This window comes from Lissotriton vulgaris, chromosome 9, assembly GCF_964263255.1.
Source record: "Lissotriton vulgaris chromosome 9, aLisVul1.2, whole genome shotgun sequence".
Classification (NCBI taxonomy): Eukaryota; Metazoa; Chordata; class Amphibia; order Caudata; family Salamandridae; genus Lissotriton; species Lissotriton vulgaris.
The window spans coordinates 584,801,621-584,818,009 of NC_141697.1; the positions used below are offsets into that span (position 1 = coordinate 584,801,621).

Below are 16,389 nucleotides of genomic sequence, written 5' to 3' on the forward strand. Positions count from 1 at the left end.
ATTCTGTGGGGGTGGTAGCGTGCGTTACTGCTGGGCTGTTCGCAGATCGGGCTGTTGTAGGAAAAATGGCATTTGCGCGTGTGTCTGTACAGCCAACTAACTATGCCTCTTCGGCGCGCAGTCTACGCATAGCGTGATCAATAGCCAAAAGGAAAGAGGATACAGCAATTGTCCAATTGTTCACCCTGAAGAGGTGCCTGGTTGACCTGCATGGGTGGTGTCCGTGGTGTGCACCGCAAGGAGGGGAGATGAAATCGGCCCAAATCCTGACATTGTGCCATCACTGTCCCGGTCCTTCTCGGGGGTGAACAGGTGTGGTTGGTGTTCCAGGTCCGAAGCTGGAGGAGAAGTGTGTAGCTCAGTCACTGCCCGTAGGGCGTCCCGTCGTTCTTGCATAATTTGCGTGAGATCGGGTGAGCCCGAGGGTGAGGATGCGTGACTCTTGGAGTTGTCTGTTCGGGTGCGATTCACGCCTCGCCTTCTAGAACGCCGTGAGTCATTGTTTTGTCTCCGCTGGGGACCGGGCTTAGGGATCAACGGACAGTGGAATTCCGCCCAGTCCTGTGCTTCCTCCGCCGTGGTGAAAAATATGGATTTCCCGTTATGAAGCACCTTGAGGCGGGCCGGGAACAGTAGGGAGTACTGAAGACCATTTTCACGGAGACGCCTCTTAACTTCCAGATAGGTCGTGCGCTGCTGTTGTACCTCGCGGGCGTAGTCTGGGAACACCATGACCTGCTGGTCTTCCACTTGCAAGGGGCCCGCCATCCGGGCCGCGCGGAGCACCGCGTCTCGGTCTCGGAAATGCAGGAACTTGGCCAGCATAGGGCGTGGGGGCAGGCCCGGTTTGGGTTTCTGGGCTGGGACCCTATGTGCCCTTTCGATGGAGAAGAAAGCTGACCGCTCCGATTCGGGGGTAAACGACCTGGTCCATGATTCCATATAGGTCAGCGGGTCCGAGTTCTCGATACCCTCCGGCAGACCCAGGACGCGGATGTTGCAACGTCTTGAGCGCCCTTCCAAATCAATAGTGCGCTCCTCGAGGGCCGCCACTCGGCGCATGACTTCCTTCATGTCTGCTTCTTGCGTCTTCACCGTGGGCTGAAGCGCCGCCACGTTTCGCTCTCCCTCCTTCACTCTATCCACCAGTTTGCGGTGATCGTCGCGTATTAGGTTGATGTCCGTCGTCAGGGTGCCTAGACGTTCCTCCATAGAGAGCCGGGACATTTCGATAGCCGCCAGCACCTGATCCAGTTTCGCCGATAGCGTGGGATCAGCGTTCGACGTGTTCGCCTGAGTCCATGTCCTTGTGTGCGGCATGTTCTCGATGGCCGTTTCAGGGACGGCGGTCACCTGCGTGCCCCTTGGTTTCCCCATTGGGCTGTGGAAGAGGGCGCCGCGGCGTCTCGGGGTCCGGGGGCCACGGGTAGTTGGGTCGAGGGTCACTCCTGTGGGGGTCGAGCAAGCAGGCTCTTGTGGCAGTCAGGGCCCCCGGGGGTTCGCTCGGGGTCCCCGGGTTCGGTGGTAGGGCCTGCGTGGGTCCAAGGCTGCAGGCTATGGACGTGGTATAGGGCCAGCTGCACACCCCTTCCCCCAAAGCCGTGAACAGGCCGTGGCGGGGGTCGAAGTAAAGTGTGTTGCTTGGAGGGTTCCCGTGGGACCGTGGTGGTGAGGCGCTGCTCCTGTTGCGGTGTGACTCCGCCGTGTCCCGGAGGGCGGGTCACCGGCGTCGCTGCTGTAGGGAAGCCCGGGGCAGGCTCGGCGCCTAGGCCTCTCCGGGCGCCATGCCGAGGTCAGGCAGCTCGAGTAGCAGTGCTGTCCGCTGCGCCAGGGGGGTCAGTGCAGCCTCGGTCCCCGGCCCATGGCGTGGATGTGGGATGACCGCTGGGGGTCTCAGGGGGGGGGCCCAGAGGTCGCTGCGGGGGTAGTGGTGGAGGCCCCCCAGGGGGGGAGGGGGGGAGCCGGCACTCACCACCCGTCAGGAGCTGCTCCGCTGCAGAGGGATCCGGGCGCCGCGACGGTGGTGCGCTGGCTGGCGTCCCTCAGTGCCCAGCAGCCAGACCGGCAATCAGTCGGACAGAGGTGCAGGTGGGGCGAGGCTCCTAGGCCTCTCCGGGCGCCATGCCGAGGTCAGGCAGCTCGAATAGCAGTGCTGTCCGCTGCGCCAGGGGAGTCAATGCAGCCTCGGTTCCCGGCCCACGGCGTGGATGTGGGATGACCGCTGGGGGTCTCAGGGGGGGCCTGGAGGTCGCTGTGGAGATAGTGGCGGGGGCCCCCAGGGGGGAGGGGGGGAGCCGGCACTCACCACTCGTCAGGAGCTGCTCCGCCGCAGAGGGATCCGGGCGCCGCAACGGTGGTGCGCTGGCCGGCGTCCCTCAGTGCCCAGCGGCCAGACCGGCAACCAGTCGGGTAGAGGTGCAGGTGGGGCGAGGCTCCGGGCTGGCGTCCACCATCTTGTGCGCCGATGCGCATTCGCCGCGCCGAGTCCCGTGCCGCACAAGCCTTCAGAAATCAGGGACGCCGACCTGTTAGGATTTCCGCCGCCTCGATGTGTGCGCGGTCCCCGGGGTCTCCGGACCGGCTGCGGGGGTGCGGACACTCAGGGTCTAGGTGGCCGGGGACGCGGCCGCCATCTTGCGGTCCGGCTCCTCGTCCCGGCAAACAAAGCTTCCTCCTGTCGGTACCGCACTTCAGCAGCGGCCACGACTCTTTCGGGTGAAGCCCCTGGTGCTGCCACTTCTGTCAGTTGTCGTTGCTTTGGCTGAGGCTCACGGCGATCCCTGGTAATGGGCAGGATGCAAGCCCGATCGCGGAGCCTCAGCAAAACGCCGCCGCCATCGTGGCTTACCAAGCCACGCCCCCTTCTTTGTTCGAGATGAGAAGTAGTTCGGTTTTGTCCGGTTTCAGCTTTAAGTGGTTGCTTGACAGCCAACGTTGCACTTCCTTTAGTGTTTCATTGAGTCTATGAATGTCTTTAGAAGAGGAGATTTGCAAGTAGATTTGGGTATCATCAGCGTAGAGGTGGAAGGGGATGTTAGCTTTTCTGAGTAGGGTGGTTTGGGGTTCCATGTAAATGTTGAAGAGTTGAGGCGAGAGCACTGATCCTTTGGGCACTCCCCTCTTGACTGGGAGAAGGTCGGATTCAAAGTTTCTGATTTTGAATCTTTGGTAGCGGTTGTGCAGTTGAGGACCACGTCGTCAAGTCCGGCCCTTTCTTCGAGAGCTTTGAGGAGAAGATTGTGATCAACTGTGTCGAATGCTGCCGATAAGTCTAGGAGAATGAGGAGGCAACATTGGTCTGAGTCCAGTGATTTGTGTATGTCATCAATTATGTTGAGGATTGAGGTTTCCGTGCTGGACCCTTTCCTGAATCCCGACTGATGTGAGTCGATGAGGTTGGTATTGTCCAAGTGCTGAGTTAGTTGTTGGAGTACACATCTTTCTAGGATTTTGGAAAGAAGAGGAAGGTTAGAGACGGGTCTGGAGTTGTTTAAGTCATTTATGTCCAGGCCTGTTTTTTTTAGCAGTGGGGTGACTTGCCCCACTTTTAGACAGTCTGGGACGATTCCGGTTTTTAGGGAGCTGTTAATAATCCTGCACCATAGTGGAGCTAGGGAGAGTTTCGGTTTTTTGGTGAGTTGACCCGGAAGGGTGTCTAGGATGTGAGATGAAGGTTTAGAGGTGGAGATACGTTTGACTATATCTTCATCTAGAATGGGATGGAAGAGTGACCAGGGTATAGTGGTGGGAGGGGGAGCGCTACCAAGCACCTCACCCAGGCTGCTATGGGGAGGGGAAGAGCAGTTGGTGACCAGAGAGCGCTCGATCTTGGAGATCTTATCATTGAAGAAGTTGGCGAAGTTGTCGCATCGTTCTTTGGAGGCTTGCCCCAGGGAAGTATCCAGTTTGGAGGTTTGCTGTCTAATAATACTGAAGAGCTCCTTGGGTCTGAATTTTGCGCTATCGAGAGCAGAGCGGAAATACATAGATTTATTGTTCTTGATATAATTGTTGTATTTCTCTACGGATAGTTCTGAGTTTGTCGCGATGGAAGGTAGTGGGCAAGCTCCTCCATCGTTTTTCTGCGGCTCTTAGTTGTCTCCTTTCTTCATTAGTGTCACAGTCGAACCAAGATCTGGACGGAATGGCTCGATTTTCTTCTTAGTTTCAAGGGTGCTAGTTGGTCAAGAAGGATTACCATATTCGTGTTATAGAGCGAGGTGAGGTCAGTTTTGGAGAGATCTTTGTCGCTGGGTAGGAGAAACTTTAGCCTATCTTCCATGACGTCCAGGGGGATCTGGGTGACATTTCTGGGGCTCTAAGAAGACGTCCCCTGCCTCCTGGCTGGTCTGCCCTGCGGGAGCCTGGAGCCGCATCGGTGACTCCCGAGGCTGGGACGGCATCGCACCGACGGAGTGGTTCGGCACAGACTTGCCCCAGATCCAACCGCCGATCTGCCCCGCGGGAGACCGGAGCTGCAGTGGAGACTCCCTTAGCTCATCACACCGATACTTCAACCCAACGGGCGCGTGGAGCGGCGAGACCGCGCTTGTCGCTGGTGATGTGAAGCTTGGCTCTGCTGCCCCCTCACACCAGAGCGCGCAGCGGGCTGGGGCGCGGCTCCCCCGTGCTCTACACAGTGGGACCCTGCTCTGCACAAGCAAAAGAATTGAATGGAGCTAGGATCGGCTCGAATGGCGATACCTGGCCCTAAGATGGCTGCCGCTTTGGGACCTTGAGTGATCGAGTGAACATCACACTAGGCTGTTCGTGCTTAAGCTGGGGCGCGGCTACCCCTCCCTTGTCCTTCATAGTAAGTCACTTGATCTACCCTGAAAGAAGCTTTGTAAAGAGCTAGAATCCCTCTCAGGATCAGCTTGGCTGGTGATGCCTGGCCCTAAGATGGCCGCTGCTTGGGACTTGAGTGATCATTGGAGACCACTTGAAGCTGTCCTTGCCCCCCTTTTGATTCACTTATTAAATCAAAGGCGAGATCCCCGCTTACTGGGACACTCAAGCAGATGAAAGCTCCCTCCCCTGAGACCTGCCCAATAGGAAGCATAAAAATGAGCCTGCTCACACTCCGGACTGGCATGGCCCGAAACCTTGTATGAAAATGGCCGACGCCAATCCACCTCGGCAATCAGAGTGTCATGTAATTCACCGCCAGGTTTAAGACTATACCCAGGACCCTAAGATAAATGCCCACACAGTTTAAGGGCATACCCAGTACGCTAAGCCAAGCGCGACTTGATCTTCACATATCCCGTCTTGATGAGGAATCAGGCCAGCCTCCCGAAGCCTAGAGATTGCCGGACCCTCTGATGCCGACCAATAAGGACTACCATCCGCCTGCTCCGACGACGCTAGTGATTCCGGGCCCACACTAAGGTACCACACCTGCTCTATGTCGCTTTCACCCCCCCTGCAGCAACCACTCTTATACCTTAGTCTACTCTGTGCCCCACTACCTGCTTCATGACGCTTTCTCCCCCCTGCAGCAACCACTCTTATACCTTAGTCTACTCTGTGCCCCCTCAATCACGGATCCCATAGTAGGGTGGACCCTTAAGTGCCCACCAAACATTCGTCGTGGGCAGTCTCCCACAGTCAATACTACCAGACCAAGGGGGTCCCGCCTCCCTATCAACAACTCGTCCCGTCCAATAATGTAACCAGGCACGCCATTTTCTGTCGAACCACCCATGTCGATCCACATGAAACCACACAGCGTGAATGCCTTTGCTATTAGCTTCCCCTCTAACCTCTCTCCAAAAGCGAGAAGGAACCACAAACATAATCTAATCAGACAACACCCAGAAACACTATTTGTAGACACGTACCACTGCTCCTCCAAAGGGCAGGTAAAGATGGATCTCATCTTCCGCACAGATAGACCTGAGAGCTGAAACACTACATCAAGAATGCAACTTCACATATCTAAAATGACGACCACCTCACATGGCTGTAAACTGACGACCCTTGTTGTAAATATACTCTCTCCCCAACCAGGCAACTAGAAAAGGGAACATATCAGTGACCATTTACTCAAATGGCACAGTTTTGATACAGGCCAACAACGAGAACTTAAAGGCCTTTGACTCCCTCTTCCCTACTCTTTGCTCCGCACATCTTCACTCTCTTCGTCCCGCTCCACCCCAGCCCCCTTCCCCGATCAACCTGCCCCATCAGGAGAAGCAAATATCTGCTTCCACTCCCCTGATGAGATCCCCCAGCCTCCCCCCCAGAAACTCCTCCCACTCCTCCGTCCCCACGAACCATGACCTTCAATCTTTCAAGGAAGATAAGTCCCCACAGCCCCCTCAATCTTATTTTCCTCAACATCACTCCATCATCCCTCGGGCTCCGTCTATTGACCCCCTCATCTCTCCAGCAGAATCATTAAGGAAGAGCTCACGGCTAAACCCCGTACCGAGGGTCGCTAACAGAGACAGCCGGGCTGACCTACTCAGCATTAGACCTCACAATTCGACCCTGCCCCCCACCCCACGAGATGTCCCTACCCAAAAATGCACACCACCAGCCCCGGAAAATGTGGCGTACCCGCTGGAACTACTAGAAAGTCAGTTAGAAATTATATTCAGGTGCCTTGATGAAATCCTTTCTAACCTAGACAAGGCTTGAAAGCTTCAACATTCCCAACTCAGGGCTTCCTATCCGACTGAACTACCCCTCTAAAACCCCAATTCGGGACTTCACCCGCCCTCGAGAACCGGCTGCTGAGGCCCCCTAGAACCGACGCTGTGATCCCACTACAATCTCTCACAAGAATCAAAGCCCCCGCGTCTGGAGCTCAAAGCCACACTAGGAAAGATGTGGAGATCCAAACACAAAGACCTTCCAGAACTAAAGCAGCAATGTCCGCTGAAGAAGCTATGGACCTAGCCTCCACTTATGACTCCCCTCTCCCAACTTCCACTAACTCCAATATTCAAGTGATCACGGGCTTTGGAAAAGACTTCCCCCCATGAAAACCACAAGACCCTCGCCCTCCCTCACCTCCATACCGAGGGCCCCATCAGGAAAGCTTCCGAACAAAAATAATCTACCTACTAACTGCATGCTCATTAACTGTAGATCAGCCCCCAAGCATGCAACGGAATTAGCTGAAGCCATCCTCTCTCATGACTTAGACATTGCGTTCATCACGGAGACATGGCTAAATGAGATCTCCCCACCTTGTTAGACATGTTTGTGCCCCCAGGTTTCACCATCATCAATAAAGATAGAAAAGATCAACCCGGGGGAGGTGTAGCCATCATCCATAAAGATGACATTGACATCGCTGTAATGGACTCATGCAAATATAGCTCCTTTGAATGTCTATCTGTCACCATCAAGACTAAGGATAACAGCCCTTTAGTTGGTAATCTTCTCTATCACCCCACCTGGCAACACACCCACTTTTGGTGAACACCTATCCGACTTGATTGCCCACTGCGCACTCAAAGACACTAACTACATAATCCTGGGTGATCTCAACTTACGCTGGAACGAGGCTAACAACACACTAATTCAATCTCTGAATAGTCTCCTTTGTGACAATAACATTTCCCAACACTGTTCTGTAGAAACTCACAACCAAGGACGACCTTGGATGCCATTAGGTGGAGTGTGGTACGGTGCAGTGGAGGAGAGGAGAGTGTTGTACAGTGTACTGTTATAGAGTGTACTGTTGTACAGTGGGGTACAGTGGAGCGTGTTACAGTGGAGTGGCGTACAGTGGAACAACATACAGTGGAGCATTGGAGAGATGAGTGCAATACAGTAGAGAGGAGTATCCTGGAGTGGATTGATGTAGCGTACAGTGGAATAAATTGTTATAGTGCAGTGGCATGCTGTATACTATAGTGGCATGGTGTGCACTAGACTGGAGAGGCGTAATGTAGAATTGGGTAAAGTGTTATAAATTTGAGCGGAGTCAACACAGCAACATGTGTTGCCACACAGTGGAGAGCCCTTTGCAAAGGTTGAATGGGAAGATTTCTGTTGCTTATTTTAATATTTGGGAGTGTCATTGGTACTAATAAAGTATGACCAATGTACAAAAGTGTTAACAAATGTAAAAATATTTAACCAATACTATCAGAAAATGTGCCGCATTAAGGCACGTAATAGTAATTTGACTTTTCTTGCCGCATAATTTACTCAACCTTGCTGCATTATTTAGCAACCCATGCCACATATTTCGAATGGAGTGATCCTACCCATAACACTGGATTTCACACGCTCACTTTCAGCCTGGAATAGTCTTTAATTTCATGTGTTCAATGTCCTCAGACTTGAGTCATTTACGGGCATTGGTGCTGTAACCGTGTATAGAATTGGGGTGCTGGCCATTCTCATCACCCCATTTAAGTTCCTTGATTGTACTTTCCATTGTTCAGACATATATTCTGAGATATTTGTATTGTACTTTGTAAAGCAAGCACTTTTGAATCAAAATTAGAAAGCCTGTGGAATCCTGTGGCCTTCTCCTTCCAGCTGTATCACAGTAAGAGTATCAGTCGCTAGTTAAAATGACAAAATAACCGAACCATGCATTCAGAGAAAGGGATAGTCAACAGCTCCCTAGGTGAAACAAGCATTGGCAAAATCAATAGGTCTCGTCTTTTCAAAATCTATTGACTTTATCAAAGTATTTTTAGCCATGTTGGACAACACCACTGCTGCTGTGCAGCAAAGCTAAAAGTCAAGTAAGTAAAAGTAAAAGTACTATGACACAGTCAATGCTGGTTGCATCATCGTAGTGTTTTTTTCCACTTTCGGCCATGTTCTGTAGCAGCCACGCAGTTGTAAAACATAGCTTAACAATTCTTTTAAAAGACAAACAGAGTACTTGGCTTTGTCAATGTTTTCTGTGCCATGTTGTACAGCTGCCTGGCTGAAAGTACAAACAGCACTATAAAGGAGCCACGGTGACAGCTTTTATTTTTATTTTTAGCCATGCTGCTCTTTGTTGGTGAAACAGAAACCAGGTATTTTGTACCAATGTGCAATCCATTATCATTGATGAGTGAGGAGATGAGCTGTAATTCACGAGGGGAAAATCCTCGTGAGGATCATGCTGCCCCTAATCTCCCTAACAAATAGCATATTACTTTCCTACACATGCACGTGTAGAAGCTTTTATAATGCTGTTCTTTCATGTGTATTTTATATAAACAGGGGTATGTAAGGAGACCCAGAGCACAGTCTCACTGAACAGTGACCGAGAATGCACAACTGAAGTGTGGCACAAACATGGGGTTTGACATTTGAACTCTAGTGATAAATATCAGAACAAATATCAAGACCTATATTTATTGCTAACTTGCTCAAATATTTTGGGGCCACATGAGGTTTCAGTGGCATTGCATAAATAAATTGCCAGTGAAAATAAATGTGGCCCAATAACATGCAATTTGAACATATATGCTAATAAATACAGATTCACACATTTGTTATTGCAGTGCAAAGGCCTTATTACCATAATAGAGTTGAACTACGTTCAGACAACACTAATTATTGCCTTACAGAGTGCACTCCAGACTCAGTGATTGTGGTTTTATCTCAGTTCACTGATTTAACTCCTTGTGGTCTGGATAAACACTTTTGTTCATAACTATTGCTCATAAAGAAACAGCATGGCATAAACCATACAAGCAGAGAGCTAAGTGCAATATGGTATTTGTTCCAAGGAGGGAACAGGATATCATGAGCCACGAAAGGCTACGTCTTTCGCATATCATGATCCAGCCCAAACTCTGGAATGGTAATTATTCAGATATTACACTCTCTGCTTCTTCATGGATACTGTACGTATATGTGTACATATGTGCATGCACACGCACATTAGATCTGTCTATACATATATAACGATTAACACACTGTGCACTGTCAAACTTACTTTCGAAAGGTTTGAAAATCTATATGAGGTCATGTATTTCTTATCTCTGATGCTCTCATTCCCCGCTTGCACACACTGTGGAGATAGGAGGAGATCTAACCTTGTCTGTAGACACGAAGGGCCTCATTTATGAAAAGTGACGCATCGCTGGGTGAAAACAGTGATGCGTCACTTTTCATTGTGCCCTACTTGCGACATGCTGGATGCGTCATATTTACAATATGACGCTCTATGTCGCAAGGAGTTATAGATACGTCAGTATTTCTGATGTATCTGTAGGCACAAAAATGACGCATTGCTGGAGTGTGGCACAAAAGTGACGCAACTCCAGCAATGGGTCATTACACACGGTCAAGTCCCATGCAAAATGTGCCTTCGTCAGCCTTAGTCTGCCATGAGGCAGGTGTAAGATATTGACACATTTGCATACTAGAAGTCATGCAGTGCAATCTGATTGATTTCACTGCGTCACTTCTACGAGCCTTACTTGCGTCAGAACCACCACCCTGCATACATTATACTTGGCGCAGGTATAATGTAGCACACGGGTTTACAAAGTGACGCATCTACCTAGATGCGTCACTTTGTAAATATGACGCAACATGGCGCACTTTTTACCTTCCTGGTGCGTCACAAAAAGTGACGCACTGGCGGTGCAAATGGGACGGAAGGGCTCATAAATAAGCCCCAAAGTGCACATGTGCACGCACACACACTCACACCCATACACACATACAACTAAGCAGGCTTGTTTCCACATGTGAAACATGCTTTAGAAAGGATATAGATGATGGTCTGTACAGAGATGTGTCTGCGCTGCCATGGGGGTCTCTGCTCTCCAGTTTTGGAACATGTGCTGAAGATGTGCCTTCGGTTGAGCCGGACAGCTGGAAAAGAGGGCACTCCTGCTGCATCAGGTGTCTGGAGGAAAGCTTTGTCCGTAGGCTGACTCCTTCCCAGAAGGCTTCAATTGGTACCCTTTCCTTAAAGTGTAGCTGGCCAAGAGGCACTGTGTGGGACATCTTTGGCATGGAGTACTGTGTCACAGGAGGGAAAGCGGCAACCACCAGGCCGCCTTTGTCCAAGTCGAGAGGTGATAAGCGTTGCCGGTGAGAGGAGCTGGACTCAGACTGGATGATGGGGTTCTTCCTGACCACCAGGGGCAAAGCTTCCGTCTGGTCTTCTTCCAAGTTGACTGTGTCACCTTCGGAGGAAGTGCCGCTAGAGAGAGCCTCAAAGTAGTGTTGCGGTGGTTGAGAAGATGTCCCAGTGCTGCAACCCCCATGTTCCATCAGGCGGTGAGAACTAGTAACTTGAACGGGAGGTGGCACTTCTTGTACACCAGTCCGGGCAAATGCCTGGACAACGGCATCCACCACCTGCGTGACTGCAGTGCTCAACTCCTCCTTCAAGGCCTCTGCTAGGCTCTTTGGCTGTGAGTCCAGCATTCGAATTCCTCGTTCTATCACACTGGACTGGCGGGACTTTTGCATCTCTTTTGAAACCGTGGCATCCTGGTAGTGGCAAGAATCATCTGTTGGATCTCTTGACCTTGCGGCACTGGCACTAGACACACCTCGTGCAATGCGCTCTCTGGAAAGTCCAACGCCACCGTAGTCCTCAGACATTCCAGCGTACATCCGATACAGCTTCTCCTGTAGCTGTAAGAGTTGCCCCCTCATCATCTCCATTTGGTGCTTCAGCTCGCTACGCTCCTGACCCCTCTCAGCTTTCCGAGAGGGGGCATCTCGAATAGAGGTTTCATAGCTGCTCCCAACAGGGTCTTCCCCTTCAGAGGACCCACCATTACGAAATCCAGAGCTGCATGAGCTGCTGATGTTGCATACAATGTTCTCCACCCTGGCCCTCTTGGCCTTCATAAATTCCTCATAGAAGCCCTCAGACTCCAGTTGGCGTTTGAACAGGCTCCCATGGGGCGAAAACTCCTGTACCGGGCGTGTTGGACAGAGGTCGCCAGGGTCCCCGGGCTCTGAAGTGTCTGCATTCCTAGTCTTGACAATACCCTTCCTCAGGAGCTGGGAGATGATGTTTCTGTCAGAGTATGGAACAGGCTGGTCCCCACTTGGGGTCTCTTTAGTCTGGAAGCTGAGCGGGTAGGTGTAACTCATTCCTTCAAGCTCCTCGTCCTCCAGGCACTCCTCCTTTAGGTCCACAACTGCGAGGGACATGATTTGATGGTCCCAGACCTTCTGTAAAAGAGACACAGACATGGATTAGACGGGTGTGATGGATTGTCATACTTTTGCAACCATTTTAGGAATGATTAAAGTAATTAGGCCCCAGGTCAATTTAAATAAACCACACTATTTCCCAATATCAGTACCCTTGGCCGTAAATTATGTATAATGGTATGGATCACTGAGGGCCCTCTGTCTTTTTTTAGTTCAGTCAGATTCCAGCCGGAAACCACTTAAGAACCACAGGTAAGGCCATCCTTTAAATTACCATTAGGCAGCCTTGCTGCACATGCCATCCTCTGACTGGTAACTAGGAATCACTGATAAATATGCAATATTCAGACTGGTCACCAGAGGACACCAAAGCTAAACTCTGACTGGTCTCTAGGTGTCAATGACTGTGTGCCATACTGTGACTAATCACTAGATGTCACTGCTGGACAATGCCATACTGAGACTGCCACCATTTTTTCCATACAGACTCCTCTGGTAAAGTAAACAGAGAGAGTGTGAAACACTCTCAGCATCAAACATGAATACCTCGGTCATTCTTTCTGGTGCCGCCAACAGCCTTACATATCTCGTGTTTGCTCTAGAAAATTAATGGTATATGCATGCACAGTCAAATGGTCAAGTTAGCTCATCCTAGGAGGGAAGGTTCCCAAGCTCAGAAATATAAATTTCAGGGCTGCCCACAAGCAAATCTTTCCCCTGACCCCACACAGCAGTTGCAACTGCTATCCTAAGTCTGAGCACTCTGGGTCACTACTGCATGTTACATATTCAGACTATCTACTAGATGACACTGCTGCTACACATTCCACACTCAGACTGGCCACTCTGTGTCACTGCAGCAACAGTGTCTACATAGGTGTTGGAAGTAGTGGTGCAGGGAGTGCTGCTGCAACCCCATAATAACCATGCTTCAGTTCAAAAGACGAATGATCAATAAAGATGTTTTTAAATGTTGTTTTATCTTGTCACACTTACTGTGCTTCAAATACAGAGATCTAATGTCAGGCTGTGTCTTGTGACACCTTGCTGCTTATTATTTTAATATGAATATTGTTGTTTACTTTCTCTGACCTAAAAATCTGAGGATTTTATAAAGTGAACTATGTGACACTCTTGCTGAGGCACAGGGACTGTGAAAGGAAAGGCTGTAGGATGTCATTTTTTCTAACACACAACAAAATATAAATACCTGTAAATGAACTGCATACTTTTTTTTTAGTATATCAAAAGTTAGGAGAGCAAAAATTAAGTCTACTTTTTGTAATTTTGTAGAGTGATGGAAACAAAGATTTTAATTGGATAAAACAAATCAAGACACTTCACTTGGTGATGCACAAATGATAAACTTGATTTCTACAGATTATCATTTGTGCGCTACATGGTTTTGTCAGTAAACCTGTACAGTTGTTCACATGTAGTGGCTATTTCAATAGAAAGTGAGCTGTCTGTACATGACAGTGCTCTACCACACCATGCTTTAGTAATATATTTGTGACACCATGCTTTAAAATGCACCACCAGCAGCTACATACACCCTTATCACTCTCTTCCTGAATACACTTGCTACACTTGTTCTTTGTGTGACGTTTGGATTTTTGACAATCCCTATGCATTTAGTGATGTGACTCTAATGGCAGCACCCCTACTCTGAAAATTGTTCCAGCACCACTTAGTGTCTATCCATTCATCTGGATCGAGTGGACGTGGCTGCCGATAGCCACCCCTCCCACTGATGTCAAGTTAAAGGTGCTCTGGGATCCCGGGCCCCACCGCCAATTTGCTCGGCTAGGACCTTTCACGTATTTGATCCTGGCCCAGTGGTTAATTTGTTTTTAAAAAAAAGTGCTGGGCCTTTTGTCAGAAGGCTTGTACCAGTTTATTTCTCCTGTTACCACTGCCTAAAACAGAACTTGAAAGTGGGGAGGGGTGTGGCGTAATGGCTAGAGCTTCTGACTTCAAGGCTGGGGAACTAGGTTTGAGTCTCAGTGTCGGCTCAACATCCTGTGATTTTGGGCAAATCACTTAATCTCCCTGTGTCTACCAGAAATCATTGTGTTCTTAACTGGTGCTCATGAAAAGCTGCAGTGTTGATCATTAAGGGCCGGCACCGGCTCAAATTAAGCACTGTCGTGGTCAGACCTGTCTGAGGGAGGAAGCACTGTGAGAAGAGGAGGGGTTGAGACATTGGTCCAATACAGGAGAGCTGCAGCTCACTGTAATGCACAGTGGCATTTTTCTATACACCTGGGGTTAGAGTAAAATGCATATCCCACGGGCACTGCGGGCAGTCGGGACACACAAATAAGGCCGAATTTGCAAGCCATCTCTTACGGTTTTTGATTATTATCAATGTGTTACTCATTTAAGAAGCCTGGTTTCAATGTACCAACTAAGCTTACCTTTCCTTAGTTTTACAATCTTACCATTTTAAGAATTTTAAATGGAAAGCTAAGCTTTGATATGTGTGACTTACAACATTTGAAGTACATTTTAGATGTTCTTTTCATATTTATTTCTATTTGTGACGTTAGTTGTCTTTGTACAGCACTCAACAACAGTCAAGAGGCTGCTTCAAGGTACTTTTACCACAACCTCTAGGTCTGACGTTGTCCATGAGCCGTTTAACTTTGTCAGTTTTGTGTCTCAAAAAGTACACATTGGCAATGTAGTCCCTGGTACTGAAGGGAACTACTTTACATGTAAAGGTGCTCCTTTTGATAAAGCAGAATGCCATCACTCACAGTAAAATTAGCCAGTGGCTAAAGTGGGCAGACCTTTTGCCCCATGCTGTATGTTCTAATGGGCGAAGAAAACCATGATTGACACAATGACAGACCAATGGATGAAGAGGTCAAGTGAGGACGCCATGAAACTGCACTGTCTTCTAGTAAATCCAGGCTTCAGGCTGCATATCGCAGACTAAGCATGACAAATCAAAGTTTAATTGTTCAATAAAGGAGGATGGGGGAAAGCACTGTTTACTTCCTCCTACAGTGGACCATCACCAGCTCTGTGAAAGGCAGATGGTTATGGTGGGTGGCCGTACAAGGAGCTGGTGTATGTGTTGTGTGGTGCAGGTGGTTGCAGGTGGTGGGCACTTGCACTTATTTGTAGGAATGGGGCTTATTTCTTATCATCAGACTTTGACCCAGAGCAAGACAGAGAAAGATATTAATGGGCGAAAGAAGGAGTAAGAGAATAGGGGAAAACAGTGACTAAGGGAGACAGCAGGGATGATAAAAGTACCTGCACGATAAAAAAAAAGGGACAAGAAATGTAAATAAAGCTTGTGAGGAACCCTCTACCAAGCAGTCCCCTGTGGTTGTATGTCAGAACCACCCAGGCGTTAATTACGCCTGCTTAATAACACGGTCCGAACAACTAATACGTCTTTACAGCACATTCGGCTACCACGCAAATCATTACAATGACTTGCCTTAGGGAAAGCGCTGGAATTAGAATAATATAATTTACTATTCCAACTCCAGTCTGTGCAACAGTACGAAGGTGTTGGACTTAAAGTCCAACATCAATCCAACAATGCTTTCTTTAACGCATAACGATTTCCTTGGTAAAGGAATGCGTTGTACAGAGGCATATGTGCTCGAACCGTGCTGTTAAGGCATAGCATGGTTCGAGCCACGGTGTAAAGGCTGTTTCGCGTCCCCTGCAGGTCACTTCACCCCAACTTCATTGATTTCCACTTGTAAGCACAAAAATTATTCGAGGAACACAAAATGTCAAATCACTGAGGCTGAGAAACCTGACACTGTTGCAATCTGAAGTTCAGAAGCCATTCGCTCAGCCCACACTAATAAAGTACTACACTACTGCAAGCAGGAAAGCAACTGTGCACAGCCAATCTCTGGGCAGCTTGGTGGCATAACACAAAGAGCAATCACCAGGAGGTGGCAGCAGAAGCGATGACAACTACAACATAGGTAACTGCTGTGCATGCTTCCTCACATGCAAGGAACAGGCACTATATTGTCTTCTCCTGCCAGCGCTTGAATGTGCCATAGCAGCACCAGAGGTTTTGACAGCCCCATGACATGGTGGCAGCAGGCACATTAACAGGCAGCGGCCAAACCCAAGGATTCCACATTTAGAAAAATGGGGAAGGAGGGCTGAGCCCCTCTACAATGAATGAATTAATTCATGTATGTAGATTTTGTAGAGCGTAGCAGCTACCCAAAACTAGGGTGTCCAGGTGCTGAGAAATTCTGGTTACGGCGCAGCCGGCAGAGTTAGTTGGAATAAAAGATG

The 16,389-nt window shown here is 49.4% G+C and overlaps 1 protein-coding gene across 2 annotated transcripts in view; it reads right to left on the reverse strand.

Moving 5' to 3' along the window:
* LOC147691879 (prospero homeobox protein 1-like) overlaps nt 1–16,389 on the reverse strand; it is a 79,824-nt gene that overhangs the window by 32,929 nt on the left and 30,506 nt on the right. For both annotated transcript variants that reach the window (XM_086938149.1, XM_086938151.1), the window contains exon 2: nt 10,696–12,120. In XM_086938149.1, the coding sequence (XP_086794275.1) occupies nt 10,696–12,099 (1,404 nt within the window). In that variant the 5' untranslated portion in view covers nt 12,100–12,120. The remainder of the gene's footprint in view (nt 1–10,695; nt 12,121–16,389) is intronic.